The sequence below is a fragment of the Scyliorhinus canicula genome, chromosome 4 (genome assembly GCF_902713615.1).
Source record: "Scyliorhinus canicula chromosome 4, sScyCan1.1, whole genome shotgun sequence".
Lineage (NCBI taxonomy): Eukaryota > Metazoa > Chordata > Chondrichthyes > Carcharhiniformes > Scyliorhinidae > Scyliorhinus > Scyliorhinus canicula.
Genome location: NC_052149.1, coordinates 77,885,647 through 77,907,681, shown reverse-complemented (window position 1 = coordinate 77,907,681; position 22,035 = coordinate 77,885,647). Strand labels below are relative to the sequence as shown.

At 45.9% G+C, this 22,035-nt stretch overlaps 1 protein-coding gene across 15 annotated transcripts in view; it reads left to right on the top strand.

Annotated features, from left to right (window-relative positions):
• Positions 1 to 22,035, top strand: part of LOC119964697 (phosphodiesterase 4D interacting protein) — a 695,800-nt gene that overhangs the window by 422,285 nt on the left and 251,480 nt on the right. For 3 of the 15 annotated variants that reach the window (XM_038794552.1, XM_038794547.1, XM_038794545.1), the window contains exon 1: positions 10,867 to 13,301. In XM_038794552.1, the coding sequence (XP_038650480.1) occupies positions 12,129 to 13,301 (1,173 nt within the window). In that variant the 5' untranslated portion in view covers positions 10,867 to 12,128. Of the gene's footprint in view, positions 1 to 727; positions 782 to 10,862; positions 13,302 to 22,035 lie in introns of those variants that run through there. The other 12 variants (XM_038794551.1, XM_038794546.1, XM_038794543.1 and 9 more) reach the window with 7 other exon arrangements.

Here is a 22,035-nt window from a genome sequence, read left to right as displayed (position 1 = left end):
CCCTTTCATTACAATGTCTGCATCTATAGAAGGTAAGTCATTAAGAATCATAACTCCACAGACATTTTATCTTTTTAGTCTCTTATGGTTCTTCTTTCCTTATTCTCTTGTTTTTTCACGCATTTTATAAAACATCTTTGGGATTTCCTAGATTTTGACTTGCTGGTGTTTTTATGCCCTTCGTTTGCTCTCCTAACTTAATTTCAATTTTATCCCTGCATTTTCTATACTTCACAAGGCTTTCTGCAGTATTGGCTGGGTAGTCGAGAACTAAACAGTCACAGCCTCAGGATACAAGTAGCCCATTTAGAACTGAGATGAGGAGAAACTCCTTCACTCACAGGGTGGTGAACCTTTGGACTTCTCAACCACAGGAGGCAATGATCATATTTAAGAAGGAAATAGTGCAGATTTATAGTCGCTAAGCATGGCTCAGGGTATGGGGAGAGCTCAAGGGTATGCCACTGGGATAAAGGATCGGCCATGATCATATTGTATACCGGAGCAGAGTCGATGGGCTAAGTGGCCCACTTCTGCTCCAACATCTTACGGTCTTATAACAAAATATGTGGTTGTTCACTGCAATGTTAAAGTGTGCACGAGCTATCCATCGATTGTACTCCCAGACAAAGCACAAAATGAGCAATTTTTGAAGTATTACCCTGAGTGGCTGAATAAAGGAATGCCCTGCCTCACAGTAAATAATCCGTTTTATCTGTGTTGCTAGGATTTGCAAGATGAACTGGGCAGGGAGAAGTTGCGGACACAACAGGAAATGCAGGTAGGTGTAAATTTCTTGAGATGAACTATTCCATGTCAGTGAGGTTGTGTGCCTTGTTCTTGTTCCACTTTACCAGCTTCACTGTATTCACACCTCCACTGGAGCTAATTTTGTTCAATGGCACTGGTGGTACCAGATTTAATATTATGTCTGTTGAGCCCTGGATCTCTACATTATTTATTCCTCCTTGTTCTTAACTACCGAGTTCATTCAGGTGACTTCTGCTTCTGGCATCATTTACAGCAAAAACGAAATCTATTGTGCTATTGAGTGCAGTAAAACAGCTTTGTTTGCATCGCATTCGAGACTAGCTGAACTTGAGTCACTGTCATCTCATCAAAATAATCCTAACATGAATATAACACATTGTTTAATTATTTTACTCCTGTTCTAAGCAGAAAATCTTTTTAGCCAATTTGTCCAGAGTGGCAAGTTAAATAGATTCACTATATTCATGAATAACATGTAAAATTTTGATTCAGTGTATGTTATCCTGCCTCTGTTAGGAAGTTATGAGTTCAAGCTTCTATTTCAGGGATTGAGCGTGAATCTAGACTGAAGGAATAGAATAGAATTTACAGTGTAGAAGGAGGCCATTCGGCCCATCGGGTCTGCACCGGCTCTTTGAAAGAGCACCCTACCCAAGCCCACACCTGCACCCTATCCCCATAACCCAACCAAACACTAAGGGCAATATTGGACACTAAGGGCAATTTTGCATGGCCAATCCACCTAACCTGCAAATCTTTGGATTGTGGGATGAAACCGGAGCACCCGGAGGAAACCCACGCACACACGGGGAGAACGTGCAGACTCCGCACAGACAGTGACCCAAGCCAGGAATCGAACCTGGGACCCTGGAGCTGTGAAACAATTGTGCTAACCACTATGCCACCGTTCTGCCCTATTGTGCTTTTGGTGGATGCTGTATTTCAGACGAGATCTTAAACCTTGTTCAGGATGTAAAAGATCACTTGACACCGTTTTGAAGAAGAGTTGGGAGTTATCCCAGTATTTTGGCCAACATTTATTCCTCAACCAAGACCAGCAAAGCAGATTAACCAGTTATGTGTCTCATACGCTAGCACAAGTTTGCCTGTAAGACAATAATGAGCAACTTTAGAATAATTTATCCATGGTTTCGGACATCTTGGGCATCCAAGTTAATTCATTAAAATTTTCTGTTTGGGAACACAGTAAAATAATTAAATGTAGTGTAAATGTATTTAATTCAATCTTCAATGATCTGAACTAAGGATTTGTGAGATTATTTATTTGAACATACTACTACTTTTTTTAAAAATAATTTTTATTGAAATTTTTATAAAATATAAACATCACAACAATATTAACAAAACAACCGCGGCGGCAACCCAAGAACAATACCCCCCAACTTCAAAAGCAACTACAAATAAAAGAAAAAACAAAAAAACACCCAAACAACAAAAGGGAAAGAGATAACACCCGCCGCATCCCACAAAACCATGTACACAGTTCTCCCTCCCACCGAACCAAACCCCCCCCCCCCCCCCGGGTTGCTGCTGCTGCCAGTCTATTTCCCTACCGTTCCGCCAGGAAGTCCAGGAAAGGCTGCGACCGCCTAAAGAACCCTTGTACTGATCCCCTCAGGGCAAATTTCACCTTCTCCAATTTAATGAATCCCGCCATATCATTGATCCAGGCCTCCACGCTTGGGGGCCTCGCATCCTTCCATTGGAGCAAGATCCTCCGCCGGGCTACTAGGGACGCAAAGGCCAGAACACTGGCCTCTTTCGCCTCCTGCACTCCCGGCTCCGAACATACTACTACTTAAATGCCGCTCAACAATCAGCAAATGAAAAATAACCACATGTTTGCCATTGGTTCTGGGATGAGTGTTGGATAGGATTCTGAGAGAACATCCTGTCCTTCCTTGGTTTAATATCTCACCTGACAACAGGCAAGTTTGACATTATAGCAGTCCCTCAGTACTTGTACGAAGTACAAGTCTAAATTATGAGTTACGAATTGCTACCATTAAGACAATTAACACACACTCACGATAAAATTGTGTTTCCACAGGTTTTTAGCAATGTATCATATTGGGACTTTGTGCTTTATTTAGTGAGACAACAGTTTACTGATTATAGGTTTAAAAAGGGGGCCTAAACTCTTCTTGCAAAAATACTTGCACTTTACCTCAGTTAATGGATCCAGTATTGAGTAAATGTCTGATGAAGGCACACATCATTGTATACGGACTAATGTGATTATTATATTTTAAACTTCCAATGGCCATGTTGCTCCTGTGTGGAATTTGATCACATGCATTACCAATGTCAACAAAGATTTTAGGAAGGACAATGCTACACTGCATTGTACCACTTGGCAAGGCATTAAGAATTTTAATATAGACAGGTTTTCCCTCATTGTAGAGCTTCAACATGTTAAGTGAAGGGTGTGAAGCCATCATAATTTCACCTGATCCTTCTGTTCTTATAGTTGAGATCAGCAAGTACAGCCAAGAAAGGAAAATGAAACATAAAACTTCTTTGTTCTGTATTAAAACTGTAATGTTTCAAAAATTATATGTATCTTTGATTTTGATTACTGGTTTGACCATACATTCACCTATGCCACAACCTGCTACTCCAAATATTAGCTGGACTTTCCTTTTTGGGACTTTTCTCTCTAAATTGGGGCTCGTAAAAAATAAAATGCACGTCAAGCTGCTAGTAGTCCAAAGACTGCGGGTTAGGTGGATTGGCCATGCTAAATTGCCCTTAGTGTTCAAAAAATGTTAAGTGGGGGTTACTAGGATAGGGTAGATACATGGGCTTCAGTAGAGTACTCTTTGTAAGGGCTGGTGCAGACTCGATGGGCCAAATGGCCTCCTTCTGCACTGTAAATTATATGATTCTATAGACGCCCGGTGCCAATAAGGACCCACCAGTGCGAACAGAATATTAATGGTACCACAGTTGGGATGACACTGAAGTGCCAGAAACGCCAGCAAGAAACGTTTCAAGGAACAGAAATACCCTGAAGAAGTATCTCACTACAATGGCCTCGGCTAAGATCATGGCCTATAGCAGGTAGACAGAAAGAGATAGATAAAAAAGCTATGACCTGCTACAAATAGATGCAACTGCGGAAAAAAGTTTTCAGGTTGTATTTTAGTACAAAATTTCAATAAGGGACCATTAGTTATCATATGATTTTTTTCAAGTGTAGCATTGAAGGAGACATGAAACAAAGCTCCTGCCTCTCTTCTAGTAATTCATGTAGATATATTTTAACAATGCCATGGCACGATCTGCAGAAGAGCAGGAAATTCATCTTGTTCATTGACCAAGATAGATTGGATTACGGTCTTATCTGGCAGAGTGCAGTGCTCCTTCAATTCTACAATTTATAAAAGGAACTTCTTACATATTGTGTTTGTTATCAATGTTGGGTGCACAAATACAGGACGGAAGTTATCGATTTTTTGTCTTAAGTGTCAGCTCGGGCAGGAAAGCAGAGAGTATCCCGCTGGCTTTGCTCCGCTAGCTATTCACGCTGTATTTTTAGATACTCACAAAAAAATCCAAAGGCTAGATCCCACGATGTCATGCTGGCAGCCCACCCCGTCAGCAACTTTGGCTTTTAAAAGATCGTCTTTTAGGGAGCAGAAAATCCCCAACAGAGTCTGAAACCTCTTTTCCAAAGATGCCACTTTTAGTATGATGTGGCAGCAATCTTACTTTCTAGTCTACCCCTCAACACTTACCTGATCTTAACTGAGGTCTTCATGGGTGATGCAGTCTGATCTTCAGGATCCTCAGCCTCTGTCACATCCCCTGCTGGCTCTCCTGATTCACAGGAACATGCTGCGCTGCTATCAATATTCTGGTTGCACTGATCAGACCTTCATAACAATAGGTGTATGGCCATGAGCTCACCGTGACATTTATTCCTGTTCTTTATGAGGGCTTTCTGACTGCTGCATTTCCACATGTAATAACAGAGTGAACTCAGCACCTGAGAACTGTCTCGAACTTTGGCCATTTTTGAGGCGTAAGGGGAGAGTCGAATTGGTCTTGTGCTTTTTTTCCATAGGACCATAGAAAAGTTATGGCACAGAAAAAGGCCATTCAGCCCTTCCTGTATGTGCCAACCAAAAAAAAGAAACTAGCCACTCATTTTAATCCCACTTTCCAACTCTCTTTACAGCCTCTGTATCCTCCTCAAAGCTTATTCTCACCTAGCTTTGTATCATCAGCAAACTTTCACTCATTACTCTCCGTCTCTTTGTCTAAGTCATTAAGACAGATTGTAAATAGTCGAGGCCCCAGAACTGATGCATGCAGCACTCCGCGAGTCATAGCCTACCAATTGGGGAATATCCGGTTCATCCCAACTTTTTATTTCTTTTGACTCTTCATAGCCAGCTCTAGAGATACAATAAAAGGAAAATACTGCTGATGCGGAAATCGGAAATACAAATAGCAAATCTGGAAAAACTCAACAGGTTTGACAGCATCTGTGGAGAGAGAAACGAGAGTTAACAATTTCTTCTGAACAAAAGTGATATTGGGGTCAAAACATTAACTGTGGGGATTTGAACTAATACAGAAAGGTGCCATTTGTCTGTCCACACTTTAAGTTCACACTTAAAAGGCTTTTTAGACCAATATAAAGGTTTGAACTGGAGAGAATGGTTGGTTGACTTTAATTGATTGACATCTTTATGAAATTACAATAAGTTCCTCCTTTTACCTCGTTTGTCAATATCTCAATGTTTATTTGCACAACATTAAGAAATGTGAAGTGTTATTGAAACTTTAATTATTTCTAGGATTAACACTTTTACATGGTTGTTGGCGCAGCAGTTTTATTTTCAAAAGATTTGTGAACGGTTCCACACATGCTATTGTACTGAAACAATGAGCCATATCATCGAGTGATAGAAACAGAAATGCTGGATAAGCGCAGCAAGTCTGGCAGCATCTGTGGAGAGAGAAAGAGAGTGAACATTTTGAGTTCATATGACCCTCTACAAAAGTGAATGACGAAATAAATTGAGTGAATGTGCATGGAACAGCCATGAGTTGGTACAGAGTGTATATGGAGCTGTGGGTGGGTGGCATGAGTTGGTATGAAAGGCATGAAGATGACATGGAGAGTGGGTGACAGGTGGGGTTGAGGGATGTAAGGGGTGAGAGACAAAGCACTGTTAATAACTGGGATGACGTCTCAGAGAATCGAGCAGGGGGGCCTTCTAACCAATTCATATCTGAATCAACCATCCCCATGATCACCTAACCTCTGCTTCCGGGGTTGGTGGGCCCAACTCTATCCTGTATCCACCTCTCCATTCCCTTTTGCGGACCAGAGATGGTGTCATTTAGGGGGCCTTTCTACCAAGGTAGGTTTGGTAAGCTGAGTAATTTCCTGGCTTGAGCTATGGGGCTGGCTTGAGCCTGGCTTGGGGCTGGTTTAGCTCACTGGGCTAAATCGCTGGCTTTTAAAGCAGACCAAGCAGGCCAGCAGCACGGTTTGATCCCCGTACCAGCCTCCCCGGACAGGCGCCGGAATGTGGTGACTAGGGGCTTTTCACAGTAACTTCATTGAAGCCTGCTCGTGACAATAAGCGATTTTTATCTTTTATCTTTTATCTGCCTCGGAGGTGAAAAGCTGACTTTCCGAATCACTTCAGTGCTGCACAGTCAGAAGTGTTGCTTTCGGATGAGACTTATGCTGGGCCCCATCTACACTCTTGTGTTGGGGTGTGTGGGCGGTGGTGGAGACGGAGTTAAGGCCCAATCAGATCAGCCATGATCTTATTGAATGGTGGTGCAGGCTGGGTGGGCCAAATGGTCTCCTCTTGCTCCTATTTCTGATCAACCCTATTTGAATCACAACAGGTGAAGTCTCCTGGCTAATATTTATCGCTCAATCAATGTCACAAACTATCTACTTCTCTATCTTACTCCTATTTATGGGGCTTTGCCCGGTGCAAATTGGCTGGTACATTTCTCTCACGCCAATAATTACATCTCAAACTTTGGGTGCAAAATACTTTGAGATCCTGAGGTCGTGAAAGGTGCTATAATAAATGTAAGCATTTTCTTTTTAAGTATCACCATTTTCGGGAGACGGGTGGCATAGTCGCTGGACTAATAAGCCACAGATCCAGGATAATGATCAGGGTCCTGGGTTCGAATCCCACCATGGCAGGTGATGGAATTTAAACCCAATAAAGTAACTGGAATTAAAAGGCTAATGATGACTATGAAACCATTGTCGATTGTTGTAAAAAAACATCTGGTTCGCTAATGTCCTTTAGGGAAGGAAATCTGCCATCCTTACCTGGTCTGGCCTACATGTGACTCCAGACGCACAGCAATGTGGTTGACTTTTAAATGCCTCTGAAATGGTCTAGCAAGCCACTCAGTTGTATTGAACCGCTATAAAAGCACAAAAAAGGAATGAAACCGGACAGACCACCCAGCATCGAACCAACGTCTTCGACAAACCCAGCCCTGCCGACTCTGCAAAGTCCTCCTTACTAACATCTGGGGGCTTGTGCCAAAGTTTGGGGGGCTATCTCACAGACTAGTTAAGCAACAGCCTGGCATAGTCATACTCACAGAATCATATCTTACAGACAATGTTCCAAACGCCACTATCACCATTCCTGGGTATGCCCTGTTTCACCAGCAGGACAGACCCAGCAGAGGTTGCAGCGCAATGGTATACAGTCGGGAGGGAGTTGCCCTGGGAATCCTCAACATCGACTCTGGACCTCATGAAATCTCATGGCTTCAGGTTAAACATGGGCAAGGAAACCTCCTGCTAATTACCATGAACCAGCTACCATCAGCTTATGAATCAGTACTCCTCCATGTTAAACACCACTTGGAGGAAGCACTGAGGGTGGCAAGGGCACAGAACATGCTCTGGGTAGGGGATTTCAATGCCCATTACCAAGAACAGCTCGGTATTACCACAACAGACCAAGCTGGCCGGGTCCTAAAGGACATTGCTGCTCGACTGGGACTGCAGCAGGTGGTGAGGAAACCAAGAGGGAAAAACATACTTCACCTCATCCTCACCAATCTCCCTGCTGCAGATGCATCTGTCCATGATAGTATCGGCAGAAGTGATCACCGCATAGTCCTTGTAGAGACAAAGTCCGGTGTTCACATTGAGGATACTCTCCATCATGTTGTGTGGCACTACCACTGTGAAAAATGGGATAGACTTCGATCAAATCTAGCAACTCAAGACTGGGCATCCATGAGGCGCTGTGGGCCATCATCAGCAGCAGAACTGTATTCAACAACAATCTGCAATCTCATGGCCATGCATATCTCCCAGTCTTGGACCTCTGTCTATCAAGCCAGGGGATCAACTCTGGTTCAATGAAGAGTGCAGGAGAGCATGTCAGGACAACCACCAGGCATACTGAAAAATGAGGTGTCAACCTGGTGAAACTGCAACACAGGACTAGTTGTGTGCCAAACAGCATAAGCAGCAAGTAATAGACAGAGCTAAGCAATTCTCCAATGAACGCATCAGATCTAAGAAATGAAATGAAAAAATGAAAATTGCTTATTGTCACGAGTAGGCTTCAATGAAGTTACTGTGAAAAGCCTCTATTCACCACATTCCGGCGCCTGTCCGGGGAGGCTGGTACGGGAATCGAACCGTGCTGCTGGCCTGCTTTGTCTGCTTTAAAAGACAGTGATTTAGCCCAGTGAGCTAAACCAGCCCCAAGTTCTGGAGTCCTGCCACATCCAGCCATGAATGGTGGTGGACAATTAAATAACTCACTGGAGGAGGCTCCACTAATATCCCCATCCTCAATGATGGAGGAGCCCAGCACCTATGGGCAAAAGACACGGCTAAGGCAATATTCAGCTAGACCTGCGGAGTAGATGATCCATCTCAGGCTCCTCCGGAGGTCCCCAGTATCACAGAAGTCAGTCTTCAGCCAATACGATTCACTCCACGTGATATCAAGAAACGGCTGTAGGCACTGGATACTGCAAAAGATATGGGCCGTGACAATATCCCGGCAATAATACTGAAGACTTGTGCTCCAGAACTTGCCACACCCCTAGCCAAGCTGTTCAGGACAGCTGCAACACTGGCATCTGTCCGACAGTGTGGAAAATTGCGCAGGTGTGTCCTGTACACAAGAAACAGGACAAATCCAACCCAACCAATTACATTCATATCAGTCTACTCTCCATCAGCAGCAAAGTGATGGAAAGGGTCATCAACACTGCTATCAGTCGGCACTTACTCAACAATAACCTGCTCACGGACGCTCAGTTTGGGTTCCGCCAGCATCACTCAGCCCCTGACCTCATTACGGCCTTGGTTCAAACATGGACAAAAGAGCTGAATGGCAGAGGTGAGGTGAGAGTGACTGTCCTTGACATCAAGGTAGCATTTGACAGAGTATGCCATCAAGGAGCCCTAGCTAAACTGGAGTCAATGGGGAACAGGGGGAATACTCTCAGCTGGTTGGAGTTATACCTGGCACAAAGGAAGATGGTTCTGGTGGTTGGTGATCAATCATCTCAACTCCAGGACTGCAGCAGTTCCTCAGGGCAGTGTCCTAGCCCAACCATCTTCAGCTGCTTCATCAATGACCTCCCTTCCATCATAAGGTCAGAAGTGGGGATGTTTGCGGATGACGGCGCAATATTCAGCACCATTTGCAACTCCTCAGATAATAAAGCAGTCCATGTCCAAATGCAGCAAGAACTGAACAATATCCAGGCTTGGGCTGACAAGTGGCAAGTTACATTTGCACCACACAAGTGTCAGGCAATGACCATCTTCTAGAAGAGAGGATCTAACCACCTCCGCTTGACTCCAATGGCATTACCATCTCTGAATTTCCCACAATCAACATCCTGGGGGTTACCATTAATTAGAAACTGAACTCGACTAGCCACATAATACTGTGGCCACCACGGCAGGTTAAAGGCTAGGAATCTTACGGCGAGTAACTCACCTCATGACCCCCCAAAGCCTGTCCACTATCTACAAGGCACAAGTCAGGGGTGTAATGGAATACTCTCCACTTGCCTGGATGAATGCAGCTCCAACAACACTCCAGAAGCTCGACACCATCCAGGACAAAGCAGCCCAGTTGATTGCTCCCACTTCCACAAACATTCAAACCCTCCACCATCGATGAACAGTGGCAGTCATGTGTACCATCTACAAGATGCACTGCAGTAACTCACCAAGGTTCCTTATAAAGCACCTTCTCACCCCACAACCATCTAGAAGGACAAGAGCAACAGATACCCGAGAACCCGACCACCTGGAGGTTCCCCTCTAAGTCACTCACCACCCTGACTTGGGAATATATCGACGCTCCTTCACTGTCGCTGGGGCAACATCTGGTAACTCCCTCCCTAACAGCACAGTGGGTGCACCTACACCTCAGGGACTGCAGCTGTTCAAGGCAACTCACCACCACCTTCTGAAGGGCAACTAGGGATGGGCAATAAATTGCTGGCCTAACCAGCGACACCCACAGCACATAAATGAATTTTTAAAAATTAACAGTTTTTGTAACCTCATAAAAATTATGTGCAACTTTTTAATGCGTTAGTAGATCCTATCTTGAGGTTGCCCTGTTCGTATTTGCATGGCTTGGCAGTAACAGGCCTGAGACACTAGGCCTTTCATTGTAATCTGACGTTTATAGGGTGCAAAACAATAGATTCGTTGTGTTTTTGGCAACCCTCAATCGATGGGGATTTTCCGACCATGCGCCGCGCCAACCTCGCACAACGCCCACCGTTAAGGCAAACACATGAGACGTGTTTGCAATGTCAATCAGGCAGAAAAACGCAGTCTTTTTGTGGTACAATGTCGTGAACATGTTTCTGTAGGGAGTATTTATTTAGTGGAGCGTCCTCCTGCCGGAGTAGGGCTCGGAGCCGGTGTACCGCAGCCCCCTGCACTGTCAGGCAGGCAGACAGACAGATGCGGTGCTGTGCCAAACCGAGCTGGCGAAAGACATGTCTCATGGTTAGTCGCGCTGCCGGGGGGAGTACTGTACTACAATCCAGACGGGTGCGAGTGAAGATAGGCGGCTTCCTTTCAGACGGCTTGGGAGTTCTTATTCCTCCACATTACCTCCCTCAGTGTATTTAACGCGATGTAGGTTATTTTGTTGTAAATGGCAACGAGATATGCGAGTCTGCTGTGAGTTGAAGAGGCGCAGAGGGTAGCGGCTCCTCCCCAAGAGGCGGATGGTTTGTCCCAGATCCCTGGGACACTGTCACTTCCAGCTACAGTGTTGCCACATCACTGCCGGGTTAGATAGTTGCAATCAGCGGTTTCCCGTCCCGCTGACATTGTATCCGGGAAAACCCACATAACGGGACGTGATTTAATCCGCTTTGTGGAGAGCCTTCTTCAGTCTGCCCCGTTACTCGTCAGCCGCGGCTTTGTTTGATATTCAGTGGGCGGCACCTCCCAGTCTGACATTAAACTGCCCTCCCTTCCCCCGCTGCAGACCAGAGGATGGTGACGGTGTGATATGGCTCTTCCTCTGGAGTAAATGAGGAGTTACTCTCGGAACCGTATGCAGCGTTCCCTTCGGCAAGAAGATATTCCAGAAACGTGAAGGGAACAAAAACATTCGGCGGCTCGGGGATTGTTGTAATTACAATGCCGCTTGCTGGCTCTGCCCATCGACATAATCTCTGAATGTAAATTCTATAGGGAATGGAGGCGGAATACTGTTTCTGGAAAACGGACGAACCACCGCCCGCATTTTGATTCACCTGTAATTGCAATTAATGCGTTTAAACTGGACGCAAAGGAAACCCGGATCAGTGAACGATATGATGTAACCGATTTCAATTGATAATTTATTGCAGAGTATTTATGTTTATAGAAGATGATTTTTAAAACCGCCAATTTTGCATGGAGGTGTGAGGTGGCGCCGCCGTGCTACGCCCTGATTTGATAGCGCCTGAAGCAGCATTTATCTGAATTGGTGACAGATAGAGAATTGTTGACCGAAATGAATGAATGACTGACAGCTCAACATCAAAGCGGAACCCAGGCATACGGGAAAGGAACTAATTCGGTGTTTTGATTACAAGCACTGATTATAGGTTGACTTCCTGTTGGCCTGGCTATTTGAATCTTAGGTGCTGCGACGTTACTTATTGCTTATATAAGCCATTGACCTTTTAATTAGTATTGAGAAGCCAGGAGGAAAGGCCAAGACACACACATTGGATTGACCAGGGCTGTGACATTTCTATTTCCATTTTGACATTGCTGGTTGATCTTGTGCATTTTATCATTTTTAGTGCAGTCAAGTCCATGCTGGAGAATGAAGGAAGTTTGTAGAATCTGTGCCCGGGAGTTGTATGGTAACCAACGGAGATGGATCTTTCACACAGCTTCCAAACTGAACCTACAAATTATCCTATCCCACATATTGGGCAAAGAGGTATCCCGAGATGGTAAAGCAGAGTTTGCTTGTAGCAAATGTGCTTTCATGTTAGACCGTATCTACAGGTTTGACACAGTTATTGCAAGGATTGAAGCACTATCTATTGAGCGTTTACAGAAGCTGCTTGTAGAGAAGGATCGTATCAAGCACTGCATAGCTAGTCTGTATTGTAAAAATAATGAGGAGCCAAGCACTGACAGCAAGGGGGAGGATGTTGTGGCGGACGGCTCCAACCTACCCGATTCCCGGTACCATGCACTGCTGCAGGATGACTTTGTCTATTCTGGATTTGAATCATGGACAGAACAGGGGGAAGAGGGCATGGAAACTCACAGCTGCCAGACTTCGGAGACCTCGAGCTACAAATCCCGGAAGTGTCGCAGCTGTTCGGCCTTGCGTGTGAATGATGCCGACTATGAAGCGGTGTGCAGAGTACCGCGGAAGTTAGCAAAGACTGTTTCTAGTGATCCATCCATCAGGTGTGGAAGCAGTTTGGTGGGCAGCGTAACTGCTGAGGAAGGACTCTCAAGGCCTGTCATACATGAGACCGTGTCCATTGCCCAGTGTGAGTCTAGGACTTCTGTCTATGCTGATTCTCTGGATAAAATGTCTTCAGCCTCTTCTGTTGAATCTCTTGGTGCTGCGATGGAGTTCCCTGCACCCATCAGAGAAGTGGCACAAGTAGAAAAAGCTGCCAAAAATGACAAAAGTCCCAAATCGGACTTTTCTGATGGCCAAGCAAACTACCCTTTGTTGCACAGCCAAAAACTGGACTTTGTACTTAGTTTAGTGAAGAATGTTGAATACAGGCCTGTTCTGAGCCCAAAAGGCAGCAAATTGCCAATTCCAGTCAGGCCCTCTCCTTTGGGCTCTCAGTCAAGTAGCAGTTTAGGTGATGGAATTTCCAGGTCACAGCTACAGAACAATGGCCATGAATTAGCTGGCAGATACATAGAACCTCCCAGGATGCACCTTCACTTTGATGATATGACAGAACTTGATGACCTCCTCCAGGACATGCTTGATGAATATATTCCAATTTGCACCCAGGTACTTGAAGTGTGACTGTCTGTCTAGTTTGTTGTATTACTATTACTCCCAAACAACAGAGCCATCGGCATTGCCATAACATCTCTCCACAACATTTGAGCATTTTAAGATGCTTTTTCTATCCACCACCAACACACCTCACCCGCCGCATAAATAGTTTTGTGTTTGATTAACAGCTTTAGATGTGAAATGTAGGGCTTTTCTTTATTATGGCCAAGATGCACAGTATTGTAGTAAATGTTTGTGCCGTGTGTAAGTGGTTCAAATATACTGATCAACATAGATAAATAGATGGCAGCGTTTGTGGTGCATTTAATATTCCTAATGCATTGATCTGTTGCGATACTGCCATTCCTCTTCACTGTTTGTTTGGTTGGACTTGAAAATTGTGAGCTTCACGCATCGGTTACAGACACAAGAACGTTAGAGGCCATGTACACGAGTAATGTGGGCATCCAGCTAAATGGAGTGTCCTACATCCAAGTGTTTTACCGTTGTAGTCACTCGGCGTAAATTGCCTTTTGAACTAATTGTAGTTTAATGTATTTTTTTTTAAATGTGCTCATCAAAGTGTTGGAAAATGGAAGACTCTCCACTGTAGACACTAGCCACCTATTTTAACCCCTGGGTGGGGTCACAACAGAGCGAGCGATGTGCCCGGGAGGAGCAGGCAGGCTCAGCCAATTTGAATGGATGGGCCTCATTAACTTATCACTTTCCTACTTCGCAGGCAAAACACCTGTGGGAAGCAGCTGTCTAACTTTTAAAATCACGTAGTACGAATTTGGCATGGGGTCCCAGGTGGACAGTCCCTGGGTCATGTCAGTGGATCGCTGGGGCTTGGTAGAGGAATTTCACTCCATGTAGATGGGGAGGCCCAAGACAGGGCACCAAATAAAATTTTAAAGGAAACTAGCTGGGCATCCCCTGACCTTGGCTGCTGTTCACAGCTTGACAGGGAAGTTGGGACTCCTCCATTACTCAGCACTCGGCTTTTAAAATAAAGTAGACCAGGTCCCAACAATGTAATCAGAGGCCAATCGTATTTCAAGAGAACGCCATTGGTTGAGTAGGTGTTCTTGCAACCTGTTAGTCAGTGAGATCAGGCAGCAAAAGAGTGAATAAAGAAACCTACCTACTCCCTGTCCCATTTTTAACTAGCCCCTCGCCTGGTGAACCAGTTAAAATCAAAATCTAAGTGCCAGCTTCAAAATATCCCTAGTCCGATGTATCAAAACCAATGCAGAGTAGACTTCCCTCTGTTCTACCCAAAATGTATGCCCTGGCACGAACTTCGAGGAGAAAAGTGTAACTTCTTCAATTTCCCATATCATTCCCTTCGAGTGAGATTGTTAATTAGTGCCAATTTTCCACTGTAGGATCTTGCTCCTATAAGAAATTAGTTGAGACTACCCAAACTCATTTCACATACAACATCCACAGTCAATGCCAGAGAACACTTTCACACAATTGGACTGGCCTGAGTTTGAGTCCAAGCATCTGAGGATAAGACCAGAACTTAACCCACTCTGCCACCAATTTCCATACTATCCTTTTGAATTTAACGCTTTCTGCTTTGTAATTCCCCTTTCCATTCTTGCACTGGTGCATACATCATTCCCAACTGGCAGGACAGATGGAACATCTCCTCTCTTAGCTGACATTAAGCCAGGACGAGGGGGAGGAGAGTGCAGGGGGAAAAAAAAATCATGTCATCTTGGCCTTCAGATGGAGCCCCTTGCCCCCCTTTAAGAATGTACAAATCCCTTTCTCATGCAGCATAAATCGTTGCTGCCTTTGAAATTTGACACTCTTGTATCTGCCCTGATGAGTGCAAGATGAAAAGCTTTAACAGCATGTCTCTTTTTCAGCAATTCTCAAGTGTTCATCTGTTTTTTCAATGCTTCACTTCAGAGAACATTAAACAGTTAACTATCTGCACTCAGGCTCTTCAGCCAAGAAAATAGAAGTAAACATGTTGATTTCTGGCAGGGATTAGTGGTGGCAATGATTACTTTGAATTTAAAAAAAATAAAAATTTAGAGTACCCAATTCACTTTGTTTTCAATTAAGGAGCAATTTAACGTGACCAATCCACCTACGCTGCACATCTTTGGGTTGTGGAGGCGAAACCCACGAAAACATGGGGAGAATGTGCAAACTCCACATGGACAGTGACCCAGAGCCGGGATCGAACCTGGGACCTCGGTACCGTGCGACAGCAGTACTAACCACTGCGCCACCGTGCTGCCCGATTACTTTGAAAATTGTGGAGTCAATTCACTGGTCACTTCTCCCAGTTAGGACTGTACTTAGAGCATGGGTCAGAGATAAAACTATTACAATATAGTGCAGATTATGTTGCCCTTTAAGATCAGCATGCTGAGAATCTGATGAATTTACCCCTGTGTTATTTCTCCTTCAGAGGATACCTGTTCTTTCCACTGTTGTTCCATCAGTTGATCATGGAATTATTAAAATTATTGGTGATCAGTTGTTTTGCATGGCAGTAACATTGAGCACTGCATTTACATTAATACTACTGCATCTGGGGCAGTTAGACGCTGGCAACACCATTGCAGCATAATGACAACTTAGGGGAAGCACAGTGGAGCAGTGGTTAGCACTGCTGCCTCATGGCGCCGAGGTCCCAGGTTTGATCCCGGCTCTGGGTCACTGTCTGTGTGGAGTTCGCACATTCTCCCCATTGCGTGGGTTTTGCCCCCACAACCCAAAGATGTGCAGGCTGAGTGGATTGGCTACGCTAAATTGCCCCTTAATTGGAAAAAATTAATTTTTTAATTAATCTAAATTTATATTATAAATAAATAAATGACACCTTGATGATGGCTTTAGAATTTAGAACAGTACAGCACAGAATAGGCCCTTCGGCCCTCAATGTTGTGCCGAGCAATGATCACCCTACTCAAACTCACGTATCCACCCTATACCCGTAACCCAACAACTCCCCCTTAACCTTACTTTTTAGGACACTACGGGCAATTTAGCATGGCCAATCCACCTAACCCGCACATCTTTGGACTGTGGGAGGAAACCGGAGCACCCGGAGGAAACCCACGCACACACGGGGAGGACGTGCAGACTCCGCACAGACAGTGACCCAGCCGGGAACTGAACCTGGGACCCTGGAGCTGTGAAGCATTGATGCTAACCACCATGCTACCATGCTGCCCATAAATGCCCTGTGAGGTACCTGAAAAGATGGTTTTAACCTGGTGACAGCAAAACTAGATTTGGGCTTATGGTATTGGTTTTTTGGAAGGTTTAGAGCCATAAACTTAAATTTTGAAATCATAGACCGAGTTTAATGAGGATAGTGGAGGCCCAATGTTTGGAGGATAGTGGAGGCCAGAAACTCCCCATCACCAGCTGTGCCACTGGAGCTGGTGGCTGATGCTGATAATGCAATTGAGCCTTCACCAGGATTCATCATTAGATCCCTGGAGAAGGGTAAGTGAGGGAGGGTGTTTCCTGGGAGGGGAGTCAGAGAAACGGGCAGGGACAGTGGTTCTCTGCAGGCACTTCATTCCCAATGCTGGGTCCCTCAATCCAGCCCGAAGTGCCTTTGAAAGAGGCGCTATCTTGAAAGCCACAGGGGTTTGCTTATTGGTGTTCCAGCATAGTCAACTCCCCCACCCTTTGCTGGTTGAACACCAGTGGTAATGGGATGAGGCCCTTAATTGGGCACTAATTGTGAATTAAGGGTTTCAATTGGCATCTGCTGCAAACCTTCTTGCCCAGACTTAATTGGTGGGAGAAGGCAGAATCCCCACCTGATGAAATGGTGCCCCCTGCCTCGGAATCACCTCTGCCGAAGTGCAGGTGGGGGAGACATTAAATTCCTCCCTCTGGCTTTTGTACAGCTGCATTTGTACAGTTTTCCACACTGACAGTTATTTCAGTGTTGTGCTTTGAGTGTGCATATAGACTGCCACATTGTGTAGAAAATGGATCCTAATCTAGATGTGACAATTTTCTTTATCACAGGGATGGAAGATCACAGCTGGAACAATCTGTTATGTTGCAAATGCCATGCTGATTGTCAGCTGATCATTCACTTGGTTTTGCCCAACTGCCTCTCTGGGGTTGCACAAAATTACAGATGGGTTCAGATAAAGAACCTGTTTGATCTCCTCTCCCTGGAATAACAATCCTATCATCTGTCCATTACGGAAACTAGTCACTTTTTAAGTGAGTTCCATGTCCCAACACAAGGACAGCATATGATCTATTACGCAGCGTGCTCAGCTTGTAATCAGTAACTCCCTGAATGCCATGGGTACTGGCTACAGACCAGCACATGCCCATATCAATCAACGTTGTTTGTGTAGAGGGAAAAAAAATCAAGTAAAACTTGTTCAACTATATAAGAAACTTTTTTTTCTTGCTGTATGTCACAGAACAATGATGATAATAGAGATCTAACCAAAGGGCAAAGATGCTATAAACTCATATAAACAGTCATTTAAATTGATTTAGATCAGACTTTGGAACTCGGGGTTGTATTGCAACACTTTAATCTCTAATTTCGTAAAACAATTTAATTCTCAGCGACCTCTACTCTGGGCTGGGGAATTCCTCTTGTCGAATCATTTTAGCAAAAAATGGTTTATGTGCAAACACATTTAAATTAGCAAACTATCAAAAAGTTTACAAAACTTTGTAGTTTTGTAACACACACACACACACACTAATAGCTAACAATGGCCAGACCTTTAAAGTGAATTTATGGTAGAACCCATCAATCGACCCCCTTACCATGAATTTGAACTTCTCGAGGTAGAAGAATTCCATCAAATCATCCAGCCACACTACGGCACTGGGCGGCATGGCATCGCCTGCCTCCAGCTGAACAGTATCTATCCCTGGATCAACAGCGATGCGAATGCCAAAGCATCTGCCCCTGCCCCCATCTTCAACTCTAGTTGGTCTGACACCCCAAACACAGTGACTAACGGGCACGGCTCTAAGTCAATATTCAGGATATGCCGATATGGTGTGGAAAAAGCACCCCCAAAATCCTACCAGCTTGGGACAGGACTAGAGCACACGCGTATGGTGAGCAGGCCAACCCCCTCAAAAAATCGACTCATCCTGGCCCTGGTGAGACGTGCCCTAAATACCACCTTTAGTTGTATCAAGCTCAACCTTGCGCAGGGTGACATAGCATTCACCCTTTGAAGGGATTCACTCCATACCTCCTCCAAAATGTCTCTCAGCTCCTCCTCCCACCTAACCTTCAACTCATCCACTGAACCCTGCTCTTCCCCCATGATCCGCCCATATATCCCAGATGTGCTACCTACTCCCACCCCACACATGAGAGTATCCTTTCCAGCAAGGTCAACGGTGGTGCCTCCTGGAAAGCCAGAATTGCCCACCAAACAAAGTCCCGCACCTGGAAATATCTGCACCTATCCACCCCCCCGAGCTCCGCTTTCTCCTCAACTCCCAATTTGCAAACCATCCCTCCAGAAACAAATCCCTCACCCTGTCCAGCTCCATGTCTTCCACCCCCTGAATGGAACATCCAATTTCCCCGGCTCAAATAAGTGGTTCCTTCAGATTGGGGCCCACCTTGACACCACTCTCGGCTTAAAATGCTGACAGAGTTGCCACCATATTTTCAACGTGGGCTACTACGGAGAATTCTACCGGATCCCCAGAACATTTCGCTGGTGAAAACGGCAGAGATGCCATCACCAGGGCCTCCAAATCCATCCCTCTAAATGACCGCAACTCCATCTGTAACCTCCTGAGCCCCAATCTACCCATACACCTTCTCCACATTGCCCGCCCAGTAATAATATTACAAATTTAGCAGCACCAATCTCCCCACCTGCCTTGACCCCTGTAGGACCTCTCTCTGAATCTGAGGTGTTCTCCCCACCCACATGAAGTCCGTTGTGGGCCGCTCCGTTTCCCAAAAAAAAAACGACTTTGGCAAAAGAACTGGGAGGCATTGAAATAAGAACACACATCACAGCACAAATGTACATCTTAATAGATTGAACGCGCCCTGCCAGTGACAGCTGAAGGCTGTCCACCTCTGCAATAAGATTCTAACCCTGCACGCCAAACTTCTGTTTGTGAAGTCATGTCCAATACCAGGCCACCTGAACCCCAAAGTACTGTAAGCTGGTTCCCCGCCAAACAGAATGGCAATCCTTTAACCCAGCACCTCCTTCAGGGACCAACCACAAAATATTCACTCTTCCCGACATTTATTTTATATCCTGAAAAGGAACTAAACCTCTGCAATTTCCCCGTGATCTCCCCCAAAACTAGCCCTGGATTCTTAACATACAGTAAAAGGTTGTTCGTATATAGAAACACCCTGTGCCCTACTCCGCCCCTCACAATTCCCCTCCAATTTTCCAAGGCACTCAAAGCCATTGCCCGTAATTCAATCGCCAACGCGAACAACAGTGGGGACATAAGGCATCTCTGCCTCATCCTAATATGCAGCCTGAACGACCCCGAGTTCATGTTATTTGTTCAAACACTAACCGCCATGCTTCGTATAACAGCCAGACCCACGATACAAGCCTAGAACAATCCCACACTTCTCCAGAGCCGAGAATACGAAGCTACATTTGACTCTATCTTTTCAGTGTCCAGAGACACAATAATCTCCAGTTTTGGTGCCACTGCCTGTGTAAGAACTACATTAAGAGCTATCTCACATTGGATGACCTTTTCTTCCCCTCACAAACCCCTTCTGCTCTTCCCCCACTACCTCCGGGAGGTAGGGCTCCAACCTCAGTGCCAGGATTTTAGCTGAAAGTTTCACATTCACGTTAAGCAGAGAGGGCGGTACGACCGACACTCTGTGGGGTCCTTGTCCTTCTTTAGAAGGAAGGAGCTGGATGCCTGCCTCAAGGTCTCCGGAAGGGAACCCCGTGCCAACAGGTCATTAAACATCCCCAGCTGGTCCACGAACTGCTTGTTAAAATTTTACAGGGAACACATCAGGCCCCAGCACCTTCCCTGCCTGCATCTTACCCAGATCTCTGCGGACCTCCTCCATCCCCATCGGCGCCTCTAATGTCTCCCGCTGCTCATCCTCTGGCGGCTCCGACCTGTAAAGCCCTGATAGAAGGAACAAAATACCTCATTAATTTTCTCTGGCGTAGAGACCAACCAACTCCAGGTTCCTACTCCTGCACAATCTCCCTGGCAGTCTCTTGCCACCTTAACTGATGCGTGAACAGTCAGCCAGTCTTCTCCCCATACTCCTATACCATCCCCTTTAAGTGGTGCAGCTGTCGCACCATTCAACTTGCAGATAGTAGGTCCAACTGCATTTGCAGCAGCATCTTGTGCGCCAAGAGCTCTGGTGCTGGGTCACTTGCATACTACCCATCCACACCCAGAATTTCATCCACCTTCTCCTGACACTTCTGCCTGTTCTCCCTATCCATAGATGACCTGTACGTGATTATCTCTCCCCGAATCAGCACCTATAATGCCTCCCACACCGTGGATGGTGAGACCACCCTATTCTCATTCCATTCAACACCGTTCATTTTGGCCCCCAACATCTTCACGCACAACCCAAGATCCCAATTTACATCCAGCCTCCAACCGGCGCGTTGCGCTCAACCCCCCTTCAACTTTAAATCCACGTGATGCAGCGCGTGGTCTGAAATAACCACTGCTGAGTACTCCACACTTATCACCCCAGATAGCAAGGTCCCACCCATACAAAAAAATCGATATGCGAATACACCTTTTGTACTGCTGTCAAAATTGTCCTTTGACACACTGCTTACCTTTGCTCTGTCATTAACGCATTCTGATCTTTTAATGTGCCACTATCAGCACCCTTGCTAGTCATTATCACCACCATTTGCACTCCCTTTATCTTTTTGTCCACAACACCTTTGTCAATCTCCACTATCACTGGCCCTCTATCGAACCCCTCTGCTCCCCCCCCCCCCCCCTCCATTATAGTAAATCTCATCCTATTCCCAGTTCTCTCTAGCTTTGCCAAAGAGTCACCCAGACTCGAATCGTGGAATCCCTACAGTGATTCAAGGCTATTCAACCCATCGAGTCTACATCAACCATCTGAAAGAGCACCCCACCTACGCCCACTCCCCCCACCTCATCCCCGTAACCTCACCTAACCATTGGGCACTAAGGGGCAATTTAGCATGGTCAATCCTGCACGTCTTGTGGACTGTGGGAGGAAACTGGAGCACCCAGAGGAAGCCCACGCAGACACAAGGAAAACATTAGCTCCGTTCTCTCTCCACAGATGCTGTCAGACCTGCTGAGATTGTTTTGTTTGATGATAAATATTGCGGCGATTCTACGAAATTGAGGCCAAGTGTTCGCGCCATCATGAATGCAGTCACGTTTCACGACGGCGCGAACAGGGCCCCGGCACGATCTATTCTGGCCCCCACAGGGGGCCAGCACAGCGCTGGAGCAGTTCATGCCACCCCAGCCTCCGTACGCCGCGCCAACCCGCGCATGTGCAGTTGGGGGCAGCTCAATCCTGCGCATGCGCAGTTGGGCCGCGCCATCCTGCGCATGCGCGGGGAACTTCTTACGCGCACCGGCCCCGACCCAACATGGGGTCAGTGTTCAGGGGCCGGCCGCGCCTGGACGTAGGCCCGGGGGGGGGAGAGGCCGGCCCGCCGATCGGAGGCCCCCCACAGGCCACCCCCCGAGCGTTCCTGCAGAGTTCCCGGTGGCAGCGACC